Genomic DNA, 27,402 nt, shown 5'->3' on the forward strand with positions numbered 1-27,402 from the left:
TTTCCACTGCTTATGACCTAGAAGTGGTTAGGGTGTATACGTGGACATGGAAAAACAATTCCTGGATTATTCCCAGATATCCCAATTAAAAAATATACTTTTTCCAGGGAGAAAATACACTTTTTCCGTGCTAGGTGACAGTAGGTTTTCCATAGATTTTTCCTTTCGAACTGTAAAACGTATCAATCCTTTGAATGGTTTACATTTTATACACTGGCTTAGAACCCCCAGAAGAAGGGGAAAAAAAACAGAGGAGAGAAGTTTTGGAAAGACTTTTGATTAAAAAAAAAAGAGAGAAGTTTTGGAAAGATCTTTGATGTGCAGCAACATATACGCTGCATATTTTTGTATTACGGAAGTATAAATTCGAATGCCACCAAACACAGCACGTTAGTTTCTGGAGCGATTGGGATTGCGATGTCCTTTTGCAAGCCAGTCATATCTCTTGTCACATTATCTCGCCAGCTGATGACAGCAGATATTCAGAGCATTGGACACGTGTTATAGTCGGCCAATAGCCAGATCACTGTTATGTAGTGCGAACACACAAAGAGGAAAAGTTAATGGTTTACATAAATATATATAGTATAGCTACAAAAACGCTTAGCTTTCACATACACTACTGGTCTCTAAGATTAATAAGCTACAAGAGAAGCTAAGCTTTCACATGTAATATTGATCTTTTTTCCGTGTGTTGTACTTTAAGATACATCACACAAATGTGCCAATAAATTTAAAATAATGACACAAATGTCTGGTCTTCTGGGCTCGAAATTCTTGTAAGTGGCAGGTCCTCAAAGTGTTCAGTTTTAAATGTAATTTAAGAAATTCATCCCACTTACTCACACATAACATATTTATCTTGCGTAAAAAGAAATTTACTTGGAAAGTAACGCTTTTCGAACAGTTCGATTTAGTAGATGCCAGAGAGCGCCAGAAAACAGGCATTATTGTACGTGCACAGCTACAGTGGTTTAGAAAGCCCTCATGGCCGTACGTATAAAGCACTAAGAAAGCTTACATTACGTCATAAAAGAAACAGGACATCAGAGGATACTCCAAGAACATCGGGATTTCGTAAACCATACTGAGATGCATAATTCAGCTTGAAGTACACATTGGTTTTTTCCAGAATCACACTGAAGTAGGTCCCGTCTGATATTAAGCTTTTCAGTGTAGTTTTGGGGATGTAAATTTTTTTGGGGTACCAGTAGTGTATTATCTCATATTTGATTCTTTATTATGGCATAATGCCATACATGGCAGAAGATGAAAACGTGCACTTGAAATTCAGCGAACAGTTGGAACAAAACACTGTTTCAAATAAATTGATTGCCTCAGTGGAAAGATTAATAAAGCCAAATTTCTTTAGCAAACTGACAAAAATAATTTCATTGTTCTGCAAGGCGCTTAATGCTTGACTGCTAATATTTAGGAATTAAAATCAGAAAACTGAACCTAATAATATAATTTTGCCCTCTGTAATTATGTGAATGTATAATAATTCACTTGATAGCTCCCGGCCGCAGTAATCCGTTTTGTTTTCATTTGATGTGGGAGCTGTAAACAAAGAGGAAACAGCGGAGTCACTTAACGCAAACAGGAGTCAGACGGATACTAACCCCTTCCCCACTATAACTCAGACAACACCGCAGGTGCGCGAATCTGGCACCTATGGCGCGCGAGAAAAATTTTACTCATTAGCACCTGGCTGCTTGCTGCTACTGCTTATACAGCTAACAGCCACACTTCAAGTAGCGGGAAGCAGAAGAAGGTATTGCTCATACGCAAGTCAACTGCGCATGCGCATGAGCCCGCTGGCAACTGCTCAAATGAACCTAATGTAAACGGTTGTGACATCACGCTCATAGAAAGCAGTTTATTGTTATGAAGTATTAGATAGTCTTCGCCCTAAGGCCTTTGACATATTTTTGCTGTTTGCAGATGCTTGTGCATGCACAGTGTTTTATTGTTGTAAGTGGCACATTTTCTTTGCCACTAAAGTTTTTTTTGTCTCGTTTATATTTTATTGCTGCCGTATCATTCTCCAGTAGCAGGATACAGTAACATTCTTTGCTAGAGAATCAATTCTTACCAGTCAAAACTACAAAAATTTAACTGAAAGCTAAAACAATGAAAAATTCCCGGAATTCCGAAAAATTTCCGGGTTATTCTCAGCTTTCTGTCGAATGAAAAAATTCCCAGGTTTTTCCCGGATTTCCCGGTTGTCCCGGGTAGACATGTTCTGCTCAACAAAAACATTTTGACAATCAACTATCTTTAAGAAACAACTTTGCAAGTCAGAAAATTACTTTTTTGATAGCATATTTCAACAATACTTCTTTTTGGAAATTAATTTATCTCTTTTGGATCAACACCATCTCATAACACTACAGAGGGTACCATGCATGGTGCAAGGTTGAAGTTATTTATCTGTTATGTTCTGAGCTCAATGTGAGTTCTCACAAAATACAAATGGAATTTGTGATATCCGTGTTTTCCTTGTCATGAGTGTATATGAAGTTTGGTTCTGTGCCCTTTCTACAGTGTTGTATTTGGATTTCATGTTGTTTCATAATTTCAGCTTGTCAACTATGGTTTTTGTTGTAGGGCTTAATTTAAAAAATAATTGTTATCTGTCATCTGCATCTGTTGCCTTAGCATTTATCTTCCTCATAATGCATTTTCGTAACTGAAAATGAAAATCAATGCAATTGTGAGGAAAAATCATCAATCAAAGGTACTAAAAGGGTTAAAGCAAGACTGTATCAAATCCCAGAAATTATCAATAAAGAAAGTTAACTAACTGTCTCTAAAAAAGCATGAAAACAGTTTAATGGATTTGAACTGAATGACTAGTTCTTTAAGCCAGATCTCTCACAGTGGCTTGAAAATTGAGATTTTTCCACCACGCTATACCTAGTTATTAAACAGAAAAAAGTAATTAAACTGGCTGAGAATTGATTACAAAGTGTTTACAAAAATTGAGGATTGAAGAAGTACGTGCTTTAGTTTTCATCTAAATAAAATACAGCCATTAGTTTCCAGGCCTACAAAAAAGAGACATTACCAAAGAATAAGGGTTTTTTAAAGAAATTGTGCTTTTCTCATAAAATTTACCTCACAAACACTTTATAAAATAGTGCTATACACATTATTATCAAAGTTAATACAGAAAATTAATAACTTAAAAGTATCTGTTGGTTACTCAGCAAAATCTGTACAATATTTTTGTAGAGAAAATTACATTTTTAATTTTATTCAAATTATAGGGGTTAATGGGTGTCACTTTCCCTTTTCTATAGAGCCCAAATTTCACACAACTCATTTTTCTGTGCTACAGAAAAAACCTGGCAAGTAGCTCAAAGGAAAAGAATACAACTCAGATAACAAGTGTCACCGTAGTCTATCTCATCTCTTAAAACTCCCAATTAAGAATAAAGTTACTGTGTATTGCCCTAAAGCCTCAAGTAGATGTAGCATTTCTTAATTTTTGAAAATCATTTAACTCAGTACCACACCTACGCTTATTATCAAAAGTATAATCATACGGGGTATCAAGTAAAATTTGTGACTCGATTGAGGACTTTTTGCTAGGGACAATGCAGGAAATTTTCTTGGACAGGGAATCACCAACAGATATATAAGTAACTTTGGGTGTGGCCCAGGAAAATGTGATGGGACCCCTGCTGTTCATGTCATACATTAACGACCTTGCGGACAACATTAGTGGTAATCTCAGACTATTTGTAAATGATGCAGTTATCTATATTTAACTACTGTCTGAAAGAAGCTGTATAAATGTTCAGTCAGATCTTGATAAGATTTCAAAGTGATATGAAAAACACAACTTGCTTTAAGTGATCACAAAAGTAAAACTGTACACTTCACAAAACAGAAAAGCATAGTATCATATGACTATAATATCAATGAATCGCAGTTGGAATTGGTTAACTTATACAAGTACCTGTGTGTAACACTAGGCAGGGATATGAAATGAAATGAGCACATAGGTTCAGTTGTGGGTAAAGCAGGTGGTAGAGTTCGGTTTATTGATAGAATAGTGGGGAAGCACAGACTACAATGGAGATTGCTTACAAATCACTCCAGTCACCCATCCTACATTATTGCTGTAGTGTGTGGGACCTGTAACAAATAGGACTAAAAGGGGGGGACAGAACATATACGGACAAGGGCAGCACAAATGGTCAGAGGTTTCTTTGATCTATGGGTGAGTGTGACAGATACTGAAGGAACTGGAGTGTCAGGCTATTGAAGATAGATGTAAACTATCTCAAAAAAATCTACTGATGAAGTTTTAGGAAACAGCTTTAAATGATGGCTCTAGAAATATACAACAACACCCACACATCTCTGCAGTTGCGTTATCGAGGACAAGCTCAGCTTAATTACAGCACACACAGAGGCATTTAAACAATCATTCTTCCCATGCTCAATACATGGATGGTTGGTTGGTTTAAAAGAGAGAGAGAGGGAGGGAGGGAGGGAGGGAGGGAGGGACCAAACTGCTAGGTCATCGGTCCCTCGTTCCGATTAAAATTATTCCACAATGGTCGGAGTAAAATAATCGAGACATACAAAACACAGCTGGAAGAAAGGAGTAAACCACAAGAATGACAGAAGGGCAACAAACACTAAAATGGACAAAATCGGTCAAGAAAACCACAGAGAGAAGCAAGAAACATGCAGAAGAAATCAAAACAAGAGAGCAAATCACCATGGGTAGCTGACCATGAGAATAAAAGCGAGAAGCCAGCCACTCTGCAACACATTAAAACCTCCACCCTAAAAGCATTAGGGTGGAGGACACAGAGGGAGAAAGGACATACGCTAAAACTTAGAGCGAATGATAAAACCCATCCTCACGAATAAAACGTAAAATTAAAGCTGCTGTTGAGGCATTGCTGCCCAACACCAAAGGTAGGGTGCTGGGAAAGTTGAAAGTCTGCTGCAGAGCAGCTAAAAGTGGGTAGAGTCCATCAAGGAGTGGACGACCAACATTTTTGAGCCACAGCGACACCGAGGTGGGTCCTCGTGACTGAGGAGATAACCATGCATAAGACACGTTTGGCCAATGAGGAGCCGGCAGAGGACAACTTATTCCCTGTGAAAGGATCGCATGGAAGACTTCCACACATTCATATTCTCCTTAATGACACGCAGTTTTTTGTGCATACTGTTATGCCATCCCGTCTCCCAAAGCTGAAAAACCTTGCGGCGTAAGACCGAACGCAGGTAAGTTTCTGAGATGCCCATCTCCCGAAGCGGTTTCAATGTAGCCTGTTTGGCCAGCCTGTCAGCAAGTTCGTTGCCTGGGATTCCGATGCACCACTGAACAACAGGACCGTTCCAGGACATCGATGGACTCTTGAATAGACAATACTCAAGGATGGCAAGGGTAGCACTGATTGATAGCTCGTAGGCTGCTCAAGGAGTCAGTACACAGGAGAAATGACTCGCCACAGCATGAGCGGACGTGCTCAAGAACACTAGATATGGCCGCCAGCTCTGCAGTCAAAACACTGCAGTCATCTGGCAAGGAGTGCTGTTCAATATGTCATCAATGAACATACGCAAAGCCTACGTGACCATGAGCCATCGAGCCGTCAGTGTAAACCACTTTATGGCCCTGGTACATATCGAGAATCGAGAAGAAGTGATAGTGGAGAGCCGCAGGGTTAACGGAGTACTTAGGGCCATGCGAAAGGTCCAGAAGAATCTGCGACCTAGGTCTACACCATGGAGGTGTATGTGAATGGTCCTGAAGGAGAGGTGGTAACGGGAAGGACTCCAGCTCAGACAGAAGGGACCGGACGGGAACCACAATCATTTGCCCTGACCTGGGCCACCGATGCGGGAGATGAACAGCCTTGACTGGGGAAAGGAGACAGTAATTTGGATGCGCAGAACTACAAACGTGTGCAACATAACTGGCGAGCAGCTGTGCACGCCTAACCTTCAATAGAAGGACTCCGGCCTTCACCAGGAGACTGGTCACCGGACTAATTCTAAAAGCTCCTGTCACTAGGCAAACGCCACAGTGGTGCACTGTGTCGAGCAAACGCAATGCTGAGGGCACCGCCGAACCGTAAACTAGACTCCATCGCATAGGCTCGAGCATAATGCTCGGCAGTTGCATTTGTGCTGGCAGGTAACATGCCATTGATGTTAATGCCAGGGACACCTGTTGGGGTCTGGTACCCAAAAAGACATCAGATCTTCATCCAGACTTCGGAAGGTGATATACGGCACCCTATGGTCGACACATATCCCTCCCAACAGTCCTGTTTCCATCGCTTTACAAGCTGGCGAGCGCGGGCACGGAACTGCTTAAAGGCCTTAGGTGCTCTAGGGAAGGGTGCCACTTATTTCGCTGTAGAGCTCGCCGACGCTCTTTAATTGCCCTTGTGACTTCCAGGGACCACCAAGGAACTGTCTTTCGCCGAGAGCACCGTAAAGAAAGAGGGATCGCGTTTTCCGCAGCAGAAACGATTGTTGTAGTGACCTGCTCAACAACAACATCGATAGCACCATGTGGGGGAAATTCAGCAGTGACAGCAGAGGTGAAGGCTTCCCAGTCTGCCTCGTTTAAAGCCCATCTGGGTAGGCGTCCGTGGGCATGATGCCAGGGGAGTGACAGGAAGATGGGGAAGTGGTCACTACTACACTGGTCGTCATGTGCTCTCCAGTGGATAGATGGGAGAAGGCCACGACAGGAAACAGAGATATCGAAGGCCAAATATGTGCCATGTGCCACATTGAAATGTGTCCGGGCAGCCGTATTTAAGAGGCAGAAGTCGAGTTGTGACAGTAAATTTTCAACCTCCCTTCCTCGACCAGTAAGCATGGCACCATCCCACAAGGGCATTAAAATCTCCTAAAAGTAAGAAAGGTTTAGGGAGTTGATCAACCAGTGTAGCCAATACGTTCAGGGGTACTGCACCATTTGGAGAAGATATACACTGCAGACAGCTATTTCCTGTGTTGTCCTTATCCTGACAGCCACAGCTTCAAGAGGGGTTTGCAGGGGCACAGGTTCACTACATACTGAGTTCAGGACAGATGCATACCATACCTGACACAATATTGTAGTTGCTACGGTTCGTGTAATATCCCTTATAGCTGTGGAGGGCAGGGGTCCGCATTGCCGGGAACCAGGTTTCCTGGAGTGTAATGCAGAAAGCAGGTGTAAAGCTTAACATTTGCCATACCTCAAGCAGGCGGTGGGAAAAACTGCCGCAATTACACTGGAGGATTGCTTGATCGTGAGACTAGGAAGGCATGAAACACTCAATGAGGCAGTCTATGCCTCAGGTCACCTGCTGCCACCAGATGAGTACCTGTGCGATCAACATCCATTGTGTCTGAGGGCCCAGCAAGATCTAAGTCCTCAGCGGATGCCAGAATCTCCACCTCATCCTCAGACACAGAGCTTGTAGGTAGAGGTGGTGTGAGTGTGGGTGCCACCACAGTGCATTGGTTCCTGAGGGTCTTTTTCTTTTTAGGTTTCTCTCGCTGCTCCTTAGGTTTGTCCGGCTGGGAGGGCTTCACTGATTCAGTCTCAGGGACTGAGGAGGACCTGACCCTACAACCAGCTACCTGTGGTTGCTTCAGCCACTGGCGGGTGTCAGCTTTGCCACTGGTAGGAACCTGGAAAGGGAGTGACCCAAGGGATTCGTTCCTAGAAGACTTACGCTTCTTCAGCTGAGAAATGAGGACTGACATCCTGGATGGTAGGGGGTTGGGGGTTGGTTGGTTTGGGGGATTAAAGGGACCAGACTGCAACGGTCATCGGTCCCTTGTTCCAAAACTTAAAAACTACCACACAGAGTAAAAAATCGGATAATAGAGACAACAGACAACACAGGACAAGAAAAAATCAGACAAAGAACAGGCATAACAAATTAAAATCACACAGAGTGTGGCAGTGGTTGGCCGACCATAGAATAAAAAAGGAAAAGCCAACCACCGAGAACACATTAAAAACTCAGTTTAAAACTGTAGGCCAAAGGCCAGAATCAACACAAAACAATAAAATAAAACAAACACTCATATTAAATGATAAAAAACCCCTGCCCGAATAAAACGTAAAACTAAGCCAGCCATAGTAGGGTCATCAGTTAAATGGGCAGGGAGCGTATCAGGCATCGCAAATGTCCGCCTGACCACAGCTAAAAGGGGGCAGGCCAACAAAATGTGGGCCACTGTCAAAGCCGCCCCGCAGCGACACAGAGGAGGGTCCTCCCGACGCAGTAAGTAACTGTGTGTCAGCCGGGAGTGGCCAATGCGGAGCCGACAAAGGACGACTGAGTCCCTGCGGTTGGCTCACATGGATGACCGCCACACAGTCGTCGTCTCCTTAATGGCACGGAGTTTATTGGGCGTGATCCGATCGCGCCATTCAGCGTCCCAAAGCGCAAAAACTTTTCGGCGGAGGACCGCTCGCAAATCAATCTCTGGGAGGCCAACATCCAGAGATGGTTGCCTGGTGGCCTCTTGCGCCAGGCGGTCAACATGTTCATTGCCCGGGATACCGACATGACCGGGAGTCCACACAAAGACCACAGAGCGGCCGCAATGGGCAAGAGTATGCAGGGACTCCTGGATAGCCATCACCAGACGAGAATGAGGGAAATACTGGTCGAGAGCTCATAAACCGCTCAGGGAATCGCTACAGATCATGAAGGACTCACCTAAGCAGGAGCGGATATACTCTAGGGCTCGAAAGATGGTGACCAGCTCAGCAGTGTAAACGCTGCAGCCAGCCGGCAAGGAACGTTGTCCGGAATGGTCCCCTAGAGTTAGCGCATAACCGATACGACCAGCAACCATCGAACCGTCAGTGTAAACAACGTCAGAGCCCTGATACGTGGCCAGGATGGAATAAAAGCGGCGGCAGAAGGCCTCTGGAGGGACAGTCCTTCGGGCCCTGTGCCAAGTCGAGCCGAAGGCAAGGGCGAGGAACACACCATGGGGGTGTATGCAAAGTGGCCCAAAAATGAGGTGGAACAGTGAAAACCCTAAGCCCAGAGAGAAGCTCTTTGACACGGACCGCGATCATACAACCTGACCGGGGCCGACGTTCTGGCAGATGGACGACCGATCGCGGGAACAGGAGACTATAGTTTTGATGCCCGGGCAAGCTAAAAACATGGGCAGCATAAGTGGCCAGTAAATTTTGGCACCTGAACCGCAATGGAGGAACACCTGCCTCCGCAAGTATGCTGTCCACTGGGCTGGTCCGGAAAGCACTAGTGGCAAGGTGTATTCCGCTGTGTAGGATTGGGTCCAGTACCCGCAGCGCAGATGGGGATGCTGAGCCATAAGCCAGGCTCCCATAATCCAGACGAGACTGAATTAACGCCTGGTAGAGCCGTAACAGGGTAGATCGGTCGGCGCCCCAGCGGGTGTGACTCAAGCATCTCAGAGCATTTAAATGCTGCCAACACGCCTGTTTAAGCTGCCAAATATGAGGCAGCCAAGTCAGCCGGGCATCAAAAACTACACCCAAAAACCTGTGGGTCTCCACCACAGCAAGGAGTTCGTCGGCAAGATAAAGCCGCGGCTCAGGATGGACTGTTCGACGCCGGCAGAAATGCATAACGCGGGTCTTGGCAGCCGAAAACTGAAAACCATGCGCTACAGCCCAAGACTGCGCCTTGCGGATAGCGCCCTGTAGCTGACGCTCAACAGCTGCAATGCCAGTAGAGTGGTAGTAAAGGCAGAAGTCGTCAGCATACAGGGAAGCGGAGACAGAATTTCCCACCGCTGCAGCGAGCCCGTTTATTGCGATTAAAAACAGGCAGACACTGAGGACAGATCCCTGTGGTACCCCGTTCTCCTGGACTTGGGAGGAACTATGGGAGGCCACGATTTGCACGCAGAAGGTACGATACGACTGAAAATTTCGGATAAAGATCGGCAGAGGGCCCCGAAGACCCCATCAATGAAGCGTAGAAAGTATGTGATGACGCCATGTCATATCGTACGCCTTCCGCATGTCGAAAAAGACAGCGACCAGGTGCTGACGGCGGGCAAAGGCAGTACGGATGGCTGACTCCAGACTCACCAGATTGTCGGTGGCGGTGCGGCCTTTACGGAACCCACCCTGAGACGGAGCCAGAACGCCCCGAGACTCCAGTACCCAATTCAAGCGCCAGCTCACCATCCGTTCGAGAAGCTTGCAAAGAACGTTGGTGAGGCTAATGGGGCGGTAGCTGTCCACCTCCAAAGGGCTCTTGCCCGGTTTCAAAACGGGGATGACAATGCTTTCCCGCCATTGTGACGGAAACTCACCCTCGACCCAGAGATGGTTGTAAAGGTCGAGGAGGCATCACTTGCAGTCCACTGAAAGGTGTTTCAGCATCTGACAGTGGATGCGATCTGGCCCAGGAGCGGTATCAGGGCAAGCGGCAAGGGCACTGTGAAATTCCCACTCACTGAATGGAGCATTGTAAGATTCAGAATGGTGGGTGCGAAAAGAAAGGCTCCGACGTTCCATCCGCTCTTTAATGGAGCGGAAGGCCAGGGGGTAATTGGAAGAAGCGGAACTCAGAGCAAAAGGCTCTGCCAAGCGGTTGGCAATTTCGTCGGAGTCTGTACAAACTGCTCCATTCAGTGAGAGCGCAGGGATGCTGACAGGGGTCCGATAGCCATAGAGGCATCGGATCTTGGCCCAGACCTGCGATGGAGAGTCATGAAGGCCAATGGTGGACACATACCGCTCCCAGCACTCCTGCTTGCTTTGGCGGATAAGGTGGCGGGCCCGCGCACGAAAACGTTTGAAGGTAATGAGGTGTTCAATGCAGGGATGTCTCTTGTGACATTGGAGCGCCCGCCGGCGATCTTTAATCGTTTCAGCGATCTCAGGTGACCACCAAGGCACAGTCTGCCGCCGAGGGGACCCAGAAGAACTGGGAATGGAAGATTCGGCGGCAGTAACAATGCCGGTGGTGACCGATTGAACCACCGCATCAATGCCATCATTAGAGAGAGGCTCAATAGTGGCAATGGAGGAAAACAAGTCCCAGTCAGCCTTATTCATTGCCCACCCGCAAGGGCGCCCAGAAGACTGATGCTGTGGCAGTGACAGAAAGATCAGAAAGTGGTCACTACCACACAGGTCGTCATGCATTCTCCATTGGACAGATGGTAAGAGGCTAGGGCTGCAGATCAAAAGGTCAATGGCGGAGTACGTGCCATGCGCCACACTGAAGTGTGTGAAGGAACCATCATTTAACAGCAGAAGATCGAGCTGTGCCAATAAATGCTCAATGGTGGTGCCTCGACCTGTCGCCACTGACCCACCACACAGAGGGTTATGGGCGTTGAAGTCGCCCAGTAATAAGAAAGGTGGCGGCAACTGGTCTATCAGCGCAGCCAGGACATACTTTGCGACATCACCACCTGGTGGAAGGTAAAAACTGCAGACGGTAACAGCCTGTGGTGTCCACACCCGAACAGCGACAGCCTCTAAAGCTGTTTGTAGAGGGATAGACTCGCTGTGAAGAGAGTTAAGGACATATATGCAGACGCCACCATACACCCTTTCATAAGCTGCCCGGTTCTTATAATAACCCCGATTGCCACGGAGGGCGGGGGTTCGCATTGCTGGAAACCAAGTTTCCTGAAGAGCAATGCAGAAAAGAGGGTGAAGGCTGATAAGTTGTTGGAGCTCAGCTAGATGGTGGAAGAAACTGCTGCAGTTCCACTGGAGGATGGTATTGTCCATGGCTGAGAAAGGCGTGACGGGACTGGGAAGGCAGATTACGCCTCTGGGTCACCTGCTGCCTCCAATGGAGCACCCGTGCAAGTGCTATCCATTGCGTCTGAGGGACCGGCGAGATCGAGGTCCTCAGCAGACGCAAGAATCTCCACCGCATCCTCAGACGCAGAGCTTGTAGGTAGCAGTGGAGTAGGTGCCACTGCAGGTGCCTTGGTCTTAAGGGTCTTCAATGTCGTTTTCTCTCGCTGTTCCTTTGGTTGCCGTCGTTGAGAGGGCTTATTGGAGTCAGTCTCCGGGACCAAAGATGATCGCAAAGCTCGACGACCAGCGACCTGTGGCTTCTTCAGCCACTGGTTGGTGTCTGCTGTGCCGCTGGTAGGAACCTGGGAAGGGAGTGACCCAAGGGATCCCTTCCGAGCGAGAGAAGCCGAAGAAGACTTACGCTTCTCCAGCTTAGAAGTGGGGACTGGTGTCCCCGGTGGTTTAGTGGGTGCTGCTCCCTAGGTAGATGGTGTGGGAGCAACAGCGAGAGAAGGGGCCCCCATCGTCAAGTGGGCAGGTGAGGTCCTCTGACTCTGAGAGCTGATTGATTGTGTTGCAGCTAAAGGAGCTGGAGCAGGAGTGACAGTTGAGGCATAAGATGCCATCATGTGCACGGGATGTAGCCGTTCAAATTTCCGCTTAGCCTCAGCGTAAGTCAGTCGGTCCACAGTCTTATATTCCATGATTTTGCGTTCTTTCTGTAAGATCCTGCAGTCTGGCGAGCAAGGTGAATGAGGCTCTCCACAGTTGACACAGATGGGAGGCGGAGCACAAGGAGTATCGGGATGAGCTGGGCGTCCGCAATCTCGACATGTGAGGCTGGAAGTGCAGCGGAAAGACATATGGCCGAACTTCCAGCACTTAAAGCACCGCATCGGGGGAGGGATATAGGGCTTGACGTCACAACGGTAGACCATCACCTTGACCTTCTCCGGTAATGTATCCCCTTCGAAGGCCAAGATGAAGGCACCGGTAGCAACCTGATTGTCCCTCGGACCCCGATGAACGCGCCGGACAAAATTAACTCCTCTACGCTCTAAGTTGGCGTGCAGCTCGTCATCAGACTGCAAAAGTAGGTCCCTATGGAAAATAACACCCTGGACCATATTTAAACTCTTATGTGGTGTGATGGTAACGATAATATCCCCCAACTTGTCACAAGCAAGTAACCTGCGTGACTGGGCGGAGGATGCCGCTTTTATCAAAACTGACTCAGAGCGCATTTTGGACAAGCCCTGCACCTCCCCAAACTTGTCCTCTCAATGCTCTACAAAGAACTGAGGCTTCACGGATACAAAGGATTCCCCATCAGCTTTGGTACAGACGAGATACCAGGGCGAATACGTGTCACTGTCATTCATTGCCTTTCGTTCCTCCCATGGTGTGGCCAGGGATGGAAACGATTTGGGGTCATAAACGTTACCTTTAAAATGAGCCCTTGACTGAGACTGCTGGTGGTTGGCCACTAGCAAGAGATGATGTGCCACACTTCATTGCGTGTCATCCACCCTGATGCCACCTACTCCGACCAAGGGCCCTCCCCATGGGCGCCACCTAACCACAGCAAGGGCCACCTAGCAGGATGGCCATTGCCGGGAGTCCTGATGCCCCAGGGAGATGGGCATCTACTCCTTGGCATACGTGAGGAGTAAACGGCGCAGGCATCAGTAGAGCGATCCCTGTGTTGTCAGGGGGCTACAACCAACAGGGTACATGGCAGCTCCACCACAACGGACTGGCTACCGTGCTGGATCTTAGGTGCAAAAATGTATGAGGTCGTCGTCGCAGCGAAAGGCAACACTGCCCAGTGCAGCGTGGAAATCGCACCCATGGACGTATCCTCGCCCAAGAGATGGAAAACGAGCTGGACACCATTTCAACGGCGAGAAAGCCGGCCAAAGGTCTCAATGCACGACAGATCTAGTGCATCATGTAAGGCGGTCTTCCCCAACTGGCTCGCTCTTCGGAACAATTTAGAAAGATGGAGGTCAAACCCGAGAGGGGACCATCACATAAGGCCGAAACATTTGAGACTCCTTTTAGTCGCCTCTTACGACAGGCAGGAATACTGCGGGCCTATTCTAACCCCCAAACCCACAGGGGGTGGGGGGGTGGGGGTGGGGGGGAGGGGGTTATTGCTCCTGAAGTAGGTTGTGCAGGAGCAAAAGCGTTGGAAGTTCCCCCCACCCCCCACTCCCCCCGCCATCAAGGGGGCAGGTGGAGTCTGACGGCTCAGAGAGCAAACTGTACGCGTCGGAACGGAAGATGGTAGAACTGTTGTCGTAGCGGCAGCGTAGGTTGCACAGGATGTCAGGATGTAGCCTCTCATATTTTCCTCTTAGCCTCAGTGTAGGTCAGTCAGTACAGGGTCTTGTATTCCATTATTTTTCTTTCTTTCTGGAGAATCCTGCAGTCTGGCGAGCAAGGCGAATGGTGCTCTCCGCAGTTGACAGAGATGGGAGGCAGGGCACGGGGAGTATTGGGATGTGAAGGATGTCCACAATCCCAACAGGTGACACTGGAAGTACAGCGGGAAGATATATGGCCGAACTTCCAGCACTTAAAGCACCGCATCGGGGAAGGGATATATGGCTTCACGTCACAGAGGTAGACCATCACCCTGACCTTCTGGGGTAACGTGTCACCCTTGAAGGCCGAGATGAAGGCACCAGTTATCCCTCGGACCCCAGTGACGCGCCGGACGAAATGAACACCTTGCCACTCTAAATCGGCACGCAGCTCATCTTCAGACTGCAAAAAAAGGTCCATGTGAAATATGATAGCCTGGACCATATTTAAGCTCTTATAGGGCATGATGGAAACAGAAACACCCCCCAGCTTGTCACAGGCGAGTAGTGCCCGTAACTGGACAGAGGATGCTGTTTTGATCAAGACTGATCTTGATCGCATTTTGGACAAGCCCTCCACCTCCCCAAACTTGTCCTCTAAATGCTCCACAAAAAACTGAGGTTTCATTGATAAGAAAGATTCCCCATCAACTCTCGTACATATGAGGTATCCTTTTCCTGGCATTCCTCCCATGGTGTGGCCAGGAGGGGGGAACAATTTGGGGTTGTATTTCTTAGTGCCGAAGTTACACCTTGACAGCTTAGAGGCTGCTGGTGTTTGACCACCAGCAAGAGATGACGTACTACGCTTCATGGCGTGTCATCCACCCTAATGCCACCCACTCTGACCCACGGGCGCCACCAGCCGCAGCAAAGGCCACCTGGCAGGATGGCCATTGCCAGGAGTCCCAATGCCCCAGGGTGACGGGCATCTACTCCTTGGCATATGTGGAGAGTTAACGGCGCAGGCATCAGCAGAGCCATCCCTGTGTGGTCAGGGGGTTACAATCAACAGGGTACATGGCGGCCCCACCACAACGGACTGGCTACAGTGCTGAATATCAGGCGCAAATGAGCTAAGAAGTCCATTATCTTACACTGACAGTGACACAAATGCTGTGATACTCATGCATCTTTGTTGCAGTGAGAAAGCCTCTATTGTTATAGCTGCGAACACTGGTCACAGGCATCTTTCAAAGAGTAAAAGAACTATAGTGTCCTCCTCACTAGCTGAGAAAATAGCCTTAAATTTATTATTTTGCGGGTTAGGCACCTACAGCTCTAAGCAATGTTACCAATGCTGGTATATTTAACACAGACTTTACTTTGTAGTTTGATTATCCTTACATTCAAACTTTCTACACTCTGTATTATGTTTTCATTTGGTTTAATTTTTATGTACTTACAGTTAAAGTAGGATACAAAATATGATCCAAATATATAGGCATCAATGTGAGAAACCCCTCACTGCCAGCTGTTGTCATCGTGTAGCATGTGTGATCTGTATCTGTAAAAAATATTAAAATATTCAGTACTTTTTGAATTGAATTTAATGTTGAGTAATACAAAGCCAAAAATAAATGAGACAACAAACATTTCTTTATCCCAGTTAACAACAGTGAGTATCTCAATCTGTGCTTACAAACTGCCACCAACTGAAACCTGCTCTCATCCCAGTTTTTCAATGCTGAAAGGCAGAAGCCATATTAAAATGCTGATAAAGGTTCTGCTACAGAATGAAGTTCTTTCTATCTCATTTAATCAAAATTAATCAACTTCCATCATAAACTGTTAACAAAAATCAATGCTTTGTCACTGTTTGCCAGTTCATGAGTGATCTCTCCCAGAGATATTCCATTTCGTATTCTACGCCTACATCTACATGTATAATATGAGGTCAAATCTCTCTACAACCTAAGAATGATGAGAAGATGGGTTTTAAAACAACAAGTGTGGTACATCAGACAGGTGTTGATGTTAACACTTGCAGCCTAGATCAGCAATCTGTTTTATAATGTTCAGCTGCCGATCCTCTGGGAGGTGTGCACTTCACATTCATTTGCACTTCTTCAATTGCCAGAAAATGGCACTTTCTCGACTGCCTGAAAATTGCTCTTATGTGTCTAATAAAGTGACAGCTATCATCATAAAAAAATAAAAATAAAAAGACCTTCACTAATTATCAACATGATGCATACTGATCTGTAAAAGTCAAAGTGGTCATTGTTATCATAGGAAGAAACAATGATTCCTCACGATTATGTTTACTTCTCCAAAAACACAATTTCTGGGTGTGGAGTACTTTAACTGACACGACATTCAAATCACTGACAGCCTTTATTCTGGGCATGTATTCACAGCCTACTGAACATGATTCATGAAGATGGGACAGTATCGCACACAATTATGAACTACTGTGTGATCAGGACAAGATTTATAGAGTAATCTACTGAGGGTGGAAGTGCACTTACAGCATACTGCGGCTTTTCCTCTGCATGCAACAAATGGTACCTGTTTTCAGGCTATGAGCGTCCTAAACACACCAACATACTACTTATACAACTCTGTTAAGTAGATTTGTTACATGTTCACTTTTACTATTGGAGTTGGCTCTTCTTATATATTTTGTTCAGCTGTTATACATTTCTTTATTTCTACTTTATTGTAAAAAAGTTTGTTTAGCCTATTTTTCCTCCAATTGTTTACAGATCTGATGATGGTTGTGGAAAGCAAACATCATGCTTTAATTTTATAATGAAAAATGTGGTCTAGGCAGTAAATGATTTTTATATTAAAAAGTTTTTATTCAGTAACATCCCAAAACATACTGCCATATTCCAGGAAATACAATGCAAGACATAAATAAGAAAACCACTAACCGATCTTATAATCCTTAATAGTCATATCATTAATCACCAATCTCACACTCTCCATGCTCAAAACAAAAGTCATCAAGTCATATCTTTCGCTGAAACAAATCATTGATTTCGGATACTCTCATTGACTACTGTGTACCTGATTGGTTATGAACAATAACAACAAACTGCCAGCAGCATCACACAACAAACAACCCATGGTATAATGGATACGCACTTCACGCATCACTTTTGAATGGAACAGACTCATCCAAAATGCATGCAACAGTTGGTACCTGTTTTCAGGCTATGAGAGTCCTAAACACACCAACATACTACTTAAAGTGCCCTCCGCCACACACCGTTGGGTGATTTGCTGAGTATAAATGTAGATGTAGATGTATGTTTAATTACATCAATGTAGCACTTGTGGCATTATTTGAACCATAATTACAAATATGCCATAACTCACAATTGAAATTTGTAAGTTTCATGTGATAGCTAACAACTCTGAAAGCCTTTAATACAACCCTCATCAAGAATGACAATTATTAAACAATGCACTGCAATGAGATATTGTTACAGGACTAGAAAAGAACTTGTCGCTGAAAACCATACATCACACTGAAATAAAACTGTACACCTCATATATAAAAATGGTATTTACAAATACTGCACATAAATTATATAGAAAACTGAGGGTGAAAATTCTAAATTATGTGTAGCTACAAGCATACACTTCGTAATTACTACTCCTGCACTAAACAGCTCTAGTCTGCACATCTAAACACTTTCTTATGATGTCAGTACAACATTAACCATTATTTCATCATGTCATAAACAGCAATCTCATTAGCCTACTATGTTAACAAAAACTTACCAGATTACACTTGCTACAAGAAAGTTTAAGGTCTCCATTTCTTACCAGTCCATGCATTTGTTCCTGAGGCTAGACACCTATTTGCAAGTAAATCAAGTACACCTTTGTAGGGATAATTTTCACTTCCAAGAAAAATAAGGTGCTCCAGTGTGTGGGGAAGTCCATCATCATCATGTGCTTCAGTGGCTGCAAATGAATAGAAGTTAACATGTTAATTTCCAATGAATCAGTAAAAATAAAAGTAATAGTTGTCCCAGGAACCTGTTTTATTCGTCAAGTAGGTTACATGCCACATGTATCTTGTGTGATGTCTAACAAGAAGATAATAATGGATAAAAACAAGAAGTTGAACCTCCCCAGCATGTTGAAGTACCCGATTCCAGGCCACGTGGGAGTGTGCCAGCCTTGCATCAAATAAGCCTAGCAGATTAACAATGGGGACCAGTGGCCTAGCCAGCTATGATGTGGTTTTTAGGTAGGTTTCGGTATCCAAAGAAGTGAATATTAGGCTGGTCCCCCGTCTTGCCACAGTTACACAATTTGCAAACACTTTGGAAAACATTGTCATGTTCTGGCAACCAATGAAGGCAGGAGTAGTACACAATTCCTTCCTGAGTGGGGTGGGAGTGGGGGTGGGAGTGGGTAGAAGGGGGCAGGGTCAGCAAGGTGGAATCAGCTTTAAAATGTCTTTGGGAGTAACTGGCCCATCATAATAATAGCCTGTATAAAGGTATCATTGATCCTGTGTGTAACAGGAGAAGTACCTCACCAGTCCCAACCTGGCATACACTGTATAAAAGGCAATAGAATGGATGGATGGAAATACAAAAGTCATGTCACTAATGGAAATAAACAAGAGAAAGCAGTATATTACTGCAACTGAAATGGTGTGTTCCACACAACATCAAAATATTCACACGCTCAAGACCATCTTCCCTCGAAGAACAGATAGAGCACCGAGGTATTTTGCTTCGGTTAATATGACGGAAGCCTGTCATCAATATGAAATTGGGTTTGAATATAAGTTAACTAAGCACTGTCCTACTGGTACACCCATTCCTTTTGGGTAGAGAACAGTCAATTACATAGAGACCCACAGTTTAACATTAAATTCAAACGAGGCTGAAATGGATTTTTTTCATGAGTAATTCCTTCCCTCAAAAGGATTAGTCTACACTGCGAGCTACTACTTTACCCAGGCATCACTGGTGCAAGCAACATCACAGAAATGATACGCTATGGCACTACGTTAGCAAAATAAATCTTACATCTGCCAAGCATGGCATACAGGCTCATGAAGGATATCTTGTCTGTGAGGAAGCACATTGACAGCAACGTCTCTTGAACCACTTTTCCTCATTCCATACATTCTCTAACTGAGTTGTCAAGTACCTTACAAAGCCAATCACATACCTTGTACGGCCCGATCAGATAATGAGGTCGTAATCCATTTAGTCGTGTGGATGGGAAAGTGACCACCTTGAACTTTGATCACATCTAGTGAATACGTTGGGTTCCACCATGTGCTCTATAATATGCAGGATGAATAAGATTACCTATTTTATACCGTACTGCCAAACTGATGACGTGGGCCCCTACGGTACACCAGACAATATCCCAACGAGACATAATATGGCCACTTCACACATTTAACAAGCACTTAATTGGAATCATTAATGTGCATGTATACAGAGTGATACAGTATTTGTTGGTACAAAAGCCTACACTTCCCTTTGGCTTGATACCTTTCAGTCTGATCTTCATTAAAAATTGTATAAACATCACAGAATATTTTGTGGTCCTTTGAAGGTGTTCTTCACATGGGTATATTGCTTTCTTGATTCCCACCAAACAATGTCCCATGATCAATGGAATTTTTATTCAAACAGATTTCAGTCATAGGCAAATAATAACCCTTCCACAACTTTGAAACACACAAATAAAAAATATTGGTATCATAAAGCACTGAAATACATTACTGTGTGTCGTAAGACATTTAAGGACTGTTCAACAACTGCGACTTTTCTGATGAAGGGCCCAAATACATACATGCCAGACACAGAGAGGAGAATAATGGAATAGACTTATGACTGATTCACAATAAAATGTTTAACCCTCAATCTCACAAAGGCTCGTATTATGTAAATCCAGATACACAAAAATCGCTTATACCTACCAGAAGTCTGAATAGTGGGCTAGAGGGTGCAGGCCAGCCCTGGAGGTCCCAGGTTCAAACCCAAATAGGGGATTTTTACTCATTCCATTATCTCCATAATCGCCCCACGTCCACCCAAGTCTGTTACTGAAGGGGTGTCAGGATCTTACCTGGGTGAAAAACACTGCTGGAGCAATGGGCCCTGCACCCTTGCCCATCTAGTGTCATGGCAAAAAAAAAAAAAAAGGGCACTCAACTGCAGTCAAGCCAATAGCCGAGTCATGGGCTGTGCATCAATGACTATTTTTACCTTTAGATACCACAACTATAACACACTGCAGCAGGCTCTAATGTATGAAGTCCTTGGCATCCAGGTGAATAATAAACAAAGGTAGCATCAGCACATGGATAAATTAATCGAAAAACTTAGTTTTGACAGTATATATAAAATAGAATTTTCACGAAAAAATTTCATTAAAAGTACATTCTAGAAGATGTCAGTGATAATATACTTCATTTTTCTGCAATTCCTTGGTCTTCACTCAGTACTGCCAAGAAAACCAGAGAAAAAGTAGACGACAGCAGCATCAGCATTTTGACATGAAATATTATTTTGTATATCTTACATACTGGAAGCGAGTCTATATGCAGTTTTATATTTGTTGCAGTTTCACTTTGCAGTGTATACTAACACACTACTTAATTTTTTATTTCAAGATAGTGTTTAACACTGTAAGGGCAAATATTGATCAGATGCCATTTTAATTTTCTTTTAAAAAGAGACATACTTTCTATCATCTTTATACAATGCAGTAAACTGTTGTACGGTATGCATCCAGCATTTACAGTTTCTTTGCCTGTTATGTATTTATTTTTTTATTTACATAGTTTACACCCACATTGTAGCAGTAAAATCAAATGTAATACAACAGAGTCTAAAATGATTAACTTTAGGTCTTAGCAGTCAGTAATTACTTCGTTTCCCAAAATTTCTTCATTCGCTGTGATCTGGTTGCTTGTTCTTCAGATGGTTTGAATATAAGTCATGTGCATTTGTTCTTCAGAAGCAGTTTCTCTTCTCGGTGTTGAATTTGGTGTGTGGTGATGTTCAATTATCCAAATCACTTTCTACTTCTTTAAACCCAATATTTTTGGTTATACTGTTCCAGAAGTAGTCAAAAAGTTGCTTCAGGATTCTAGTATTTGGTACGCGAGATATGTCGCCAAAAAAATGCAATCCTCCTTTTCCACATTGTATCATTAATGGATTCACTTCTTTATACACTACTGAATTGGGCAAAAGTCTCCACCGGCCATTAACTTGATGTTTTTTTACTGATAGTTGTTCAGAGTATTCTTCTATCAAATTTCTGCAATTTGTCAGTTGTTGCTTTAATATTTGGTTTGAAAAGTGTTTCACTTGCATATGATGCTTGCATTTATTGAGAGACATCATTTTTTTGTAGGTTGGCCATGGGGTTCTCTGCACTCACTGTAGTTGTAATGTTCTACTATCTATTGATGCTCTTTCATTAGCATTTCAGGTAATAATCTCAACAAGATATTTAAACTTTTTTACTACTTTAATTTTTTGATCATTATGGAGTATGAGATGGGATGTGTCAACTTGGAAGCTGGGCATTATTTCAGTTTTCACAAACTAAATTTGCAATCCAACCTTTGGTGCTAATAGTTCGAGTTGTGCTATCTGAACCTTTGCTTCATCAATATTGTTTGCTAACAGCGCCAAATCATCTACAAATGAAACGCAGTTAAGTTGAATCTTTCTTCCAATCTTAACAGATGGTGGAGATATATTGTTCCATTCACACATCATTTTCTCCAGTGCACAACTGAACAATAAAGGAGACAATTCATTGCCTTGTCAAAGGCCAGTATGAATCTCAAAAGGTTCAGAGAATTCATTTCTGAACCTTACTCTAGCTTTGATATTTCGAAGGGTGACTGCAACGAGGTCGACAAGTTTCAGAATTGACAATAGAGATTCATGATGGGTACTATCGTAGGCTTTTTTAAAACTGACGAAGGTGATCACTAGCTTCTTGTTCCTGACCCTTTGATGTTTCATTATCCATTTGAGACTAATAATTTGATCAGGACAGCTTCATCCTGGCTGAAAGCATCCTTGATATTCGCCTAGTTCACCATCAAGCTGTTCATTAATTCTGAAATACAAAACATTGGAAAAAAGTTTTTAAGTAATAAACAGTGGGGTACATCCCTGTAATTATTTGGATCTGATCTATCTCCTTTTTTGTGTAATGGATGGATTATTGCAACATTCCACTCCTCTCCTAACTTCTCAGTTTTCCAAATGTCAATAAGATGTTTGTGTAAGTTCAGAATAGTTTGTACATTTGCATATTTCCAAGTTCTGCCACTAGTTGGTTCTCACCTGCCACTTTATAATTCTGTAGCGAGTTAATCGCTGCTTGTACTTCATCTGGATGTGGTGGTATAACTCTTTCTATATGTGTTTTGTTTCTTGGATAGAGGTCAACTTTCAAATGATGTTCAGGTTCGGCGCTATTTAGTAAGTGTTTGAAATATTTAGCCAATATCATTAAATTGTCATAATTGTTATGTGCTACCTTTCTATTTGTATCCTTTACCCAAAGATTTGGTGGAGTGTATTTCAGCATTATGAATCTCTTGTCTTGTGGCAATGAAAACATCCTCGATAGATTTTAGCGAGTCCTTACGAAATTGCCTTTTGACCCTTCTAATTTCTTTGGTGGTTGATCGTCTAGCATTTATTAATTCCTCCCTGGAGCTTTCAGTTCTCTTTTGTCGGCAACTTAACCAGGCCTTATGTCTATGCTGAATCACTATATCGCAATCTTCGTTCAACCATGCACGTTTCTTCCGTTTCCATACAGGAGCTATTTCTTCATCCAAGGGTTTTAATCAATTGACAATGGCTTCTAGATTGTCACTTAAAGGTATTCTTGATCTATTGTAATATATCTGATTATTAATAATATAACTAGGGTCATATGCTCTCTCTGTATCTAACTTTTGAGGTTTGCTTTTTCTTTTATGAGTCGGTTTCATTTTAATTTTTGAAATGTAGTGGTCTGAATCAACATCGACGCCACGCAGCACTTTAACATTATAGATTTCCTTATGGAATTTCTGATCAACAACAGCTACATATTCTATCTGGTACTCTCCTAGCTTGACGTTAGGGCATTTCCATGTCATTAACTTATGTGGTCTTCTCTTAAGCCTTGTCTTCAAAACCAATCCATTTGTAGTACAAAATTCAATTAACCATTCACCATTCTTGTTTGTAAGTTTATGCGCTAGCCATCGCCCCACTACACCTCAAAATTTCTTCTCTCGTCCTATCTTCGCATTACAGTCTCCAAGCAGAATTTTAATGTTAGTATCCGGTATGGTCCTTATTAGTTGATCAAGTTCATCCCTGTTAATTTTTCCTTCTATTGATAGTCATTTTTCTTGTATTATATTCATGATATCCTCCATTTAGCATTGCAGTGCAATTAGCTTTTAGGTAGATAGTTGTTTCATACATATATACTGATGCTACTGTTAAAATGTTTAGGTCCTTGAATTTATTTCTAAAAGATTCTCTAGGTGATACTTTTGCGATGCATCATATGGCTCTCTTTTGTACTCTTAATATCCTTTGTGGGTGCACATTTGCAGCATTGCCCCAAACCGGGATGCCATACGAGAGGTGCAGATGGACTAGTCCATATTATATTGTTTGCAGAGAGTGTCTATTTACTGACTGACATTTTTCTCATCAGAAATATGCTTGAATCTATCTTGCTGCAAATTTTACTTATATGATTCTCCCACGTCATATACCTATCCACTTTTACACCTACAAATTTACAGGTGTCTGTCTCCTATAGTTCTAGGTCTCCAAGCTTGACAGTAATGTTGTCCAAAGTGTTTTTTTTGTTTCATGTATCTGAATATCTGTTATTTTGTTTCCATTTATAAAGAGATTATTTTCCCTGAAATAAATGTTTCCACTTTTTATATTTAGTGAAGCATTCTCCTGCAGGTCATCTGTCGTAGAAGTGGGAACAACATATGAAAACTATACTATCAGATACTGTTTTGGTCATATCATTAGCACAGAATGAAAAGTAATGGACTAAGGACAGATCCTTGAGGAACCTCGTATTTCATAACTTCAAAATTTGAAAGGACACTTTTATATTATTTTTCACTTTTTGCTTTATTTCTACACACTGCTTTCTATTTTCTAAAAACAATTTAATGATGTCTACTGCTTCCTCATAAAATAACAATGAAGCTTTTCTAATAGGATGTCATGGTGTACACAATCAAAGTGTGGATAGGTCCAGGAACATACCACATACTTTCTTCTGTTCATCAAGTGCTTTAGTTACAAGTGTTACAAATCAAGCTACTGCTATTTTGGTAGATTAGCCTTTTATGAACCCATGTTGTTCATCATTGAAAATATTGCATGTTTGTATAAAATTTAATATTCTATCTTTTATTATGGTTTCTATTATTTTACAAAGTACAGATGTAATAGTTACAGATCTGTAATTTCCCCGGTCTTTTTTGCAGGCTCCTTTATATGTAGAGATTACTTTACTCTTTTCAAGTACACTGAAAAATACTCCTTTTTCCATAGATAAGTTTATCAGACAGGCTAATGGCTTTACTACCCATTGTAAACAACATTTAATTAGTTTAGTGGATTTACCACCTAGTCCTTCAGTGTTTTTTTTTGTTTTTGGACTATTTAGTATTTATCCACTTTCTGATTCATTAGCTGGGGTCAGTGATAAGCATTTTGTCTCATATGGAATGTTTATTGTGTTTATTTTAGAAGTATAATTTTGATTTATTAATTCGTTTGTAACTCCAATACAATGATGTTTGTTTAAAGTATTGCTGACATTTTGTGCTTCCTTAAGTTCCCTCCCATTTACCTCAAGTGTTTTCCACACCTACACCTTTCCTCTCTTCATTTATGAGAGACCATTTGGTCTTAGTGAATTTGTTGATGTTGTTATCTTGTTTTCATAATGTGTTGATTTAGTTTCTTTTATCAGTTTGATGTACGATTTCTTCTTTTCCCTACATGCATACCTATTTTCTTGGGCTGGCCTTAGCCGACAATTTTTATACACACATTTCGCCTCTTCCTTGTTACCTCTACTGTGACCCAATTTCTATTATACCTCTCATTTATTTCCCTACGTACTAATGGAAATGTGACATCGACTAATGGCCTAATGTATTGCAGAATAATTCCCATCCTTTATCTGGGTTTTCTGATAAGTATACTTCACTAAAATCTTTGGTTTCCAATAGCCTTTGTAGCTTGTCTATGTTTGTTTGCTTAGTTTGTCTAAACTCTTTAAATATTTTTTCTCAACTTCCTACATTGCCTGCTAATTCAACTAATACCCCATAGTGGTCTGCAATGGTTGTGTACATGACCTGTACTGGCTGTCTGCTCTGTGGTATATGAGTGATTATATGATCTATTAATGGTTCTATTCCTTTACAGCATCTCGTAGGACTGTCTACTGCTAAATTAAGTCTGTAAGTTTTAATCAGAGCTTGAAAACTCCTTGTGCAACAGTTGTCTTTTAGTGTGTTAATATTTAAGTCACCAGCTACAATTATATAAGGGATTCCCTGCTAGCCTTATCTAACAAGACTTCTAACTCTTTTAGAAATCCATTTATCTTACTGTTTGGTGATATGTAGAGCCCTATCATCACATACTTTTCCCTGTTAAATGTCATCTGTATTGCTGCAGTTTCAAACAGCATTTCTGTACCGTTGTCTTCTGACCACAGAACGATACCCTCTATTTTACTGTGTACATAGTCTGCCACCCTGCCGCCCTTATGTTCAGATCTGCAGAAATTAGCAACTTTTTTATATTCCTGTACATTGTAAATTTCATTTTCCTTTAGCCCATGTTCTGACAATAAATATATGTGGTAGCTCTGTAGCTACTAGTACTTCTATCTGTTCTAATTTATTGGATGCATACTGTACATTCTGATACAAGATTCTTATATTAGAAATATTTGTGTTAATGTTTTGAGTTTCTATGGCACCCTTTTTTAACTGCTAGTACAAAACATCCTGCTCCTTGAGATGTTTTTGCTTCTTTGTTCTATCTCCTCTCCTGTCTCTTGCCTGCAGGATCTCTGCCACAGATGGTGCTTCTGCAGGTGATGACACAGCTTCTTTTGCTGGTGACAACACCCCTTCTGCTGCTGGTGACGACACTCCTTCTGCTGCTGGTGACGACACTCCTTTTCCTTCCTTTCCAGGGCAGAGTCATGTTTCCTCTTTTGTTCTTTCATCTTGTGGCTGTTTTGAGTGTTACTAGATACAAAATTGTATCTTCTATTTCTTCCCTTATGCACCTTTTCTTGTGTGCTGCTAATTTTTTCTAATATTTCTTTGCACAGACTTGTTTACCATAGTTGTTTCTGTGCAGGCCATGCTTTGTGAAATGTTCTCTCACTGAGCGTTTTGCTTCAATGAATGTAACATTAGACAAAATGCTACATATCTCCCTGAACTTTCTGTTTGTATTGATTTCTCTGTTCACATATGAAGCTTCTATCAGGTCATGCCTTTGTGGAATGCTTATGACATATACATCAGCTTTCCTAAACATTCTCTTAGAGCCCTGGTTGCATTTACACTTTCATTCTTAAATATGTCGTTTCCTCGCCCAACAATAACACATAGAAACGTTTTGGTACAATTGTTTCAGTCTTTTAGCACATCATGTAGAGGTGTGCCAGGATGAGTAAAACCAGTTACTTTTAGTTTAGTTTGCATTGTGGCCATAATACCTCCTAAGCCTCTTCCAACGATAGTTGAAAATATTTAATCACCACCTTTCTTATTTTTCTCACTTGGCGAAAGAATTCGCGAACTTTTAATATTTTCTTGCTTCTTCGAGGTACTTCTTGGAGACGTGAAATCATCTCTCTTATTTCCCCGGTTGATTGTATCGTCATTTGTATCTAGCAAATCATATTTGTTCGTTGTTTTCAGTTCAAAATGTTTGTCATTTTGTTTGACACACCAGCTTTTTTTAGGCCTAAAAAATAGCTCACTTTCGACTTTTTGTTCTTGTTTGAGTTCATTTATCACTGTTTCCAGATTACTTACGTATTGTTTTGAACAGAATAACTTCTGTTTTAATGTAGAAACTACGTTTTCTTCAGGTACAGTACCATGTTTTGGTAAATATATCATATGCAAACAGGGTCAATTAGACCACAGGCACATTTTGTGTTTGCTCCGTCAGAACACTTTTGTTTGAATCCATTTTTGGCTCACTGAACATAGTCTAATAG

General features: G+C 42.6%; 1 protein-coding gene across 2 annotated transcripts in view; it reads right to left on the reverse strand.

The window, feature by feature from the left end:
* The window catches only part of LOC124805012 (uncharacterized protein C05D11.1-like), a 134,558-nt gene that overhangs the window by 96,567 nt on the left and 10,589 nt on the right, over positions 1-27,402 (reverse strand). For both annotated transcript variants that reach the window (XM_047265418.1, XM_047265426.1), the window contains 2 exons: positions 17,917-18,057; positions 15,543-15,643 (listed from right to left, as the gene is read on the reverse strand). In XM_047265418.1, coding sequence (XP_047121374.1) covers positions 15,543-15,643; positions 17,917-18,057 — 242 coding nt within the window. The remainder of the gene's footprint in view (positions 1-15,542; positions 15,644-17,916; positions 18,058-27,402) is intronic.

This window comes from Schistocerca piceifrons, chromosome 1, assembly GCF_021461385.2.
Source record: "Schistocerca piceifrons isolate TAMUIC-IGC-003096 chromosome 1, iqSchPice1.1, whole genome shotgun sequence".
Taxonomy (NCBI): domain Eukaryota; kingdom Metazoa; phylum Arthropoda; class Insecta; order Orthoptera; family Acrididae; genus Schistocerca; species Schistocerca piceifrons.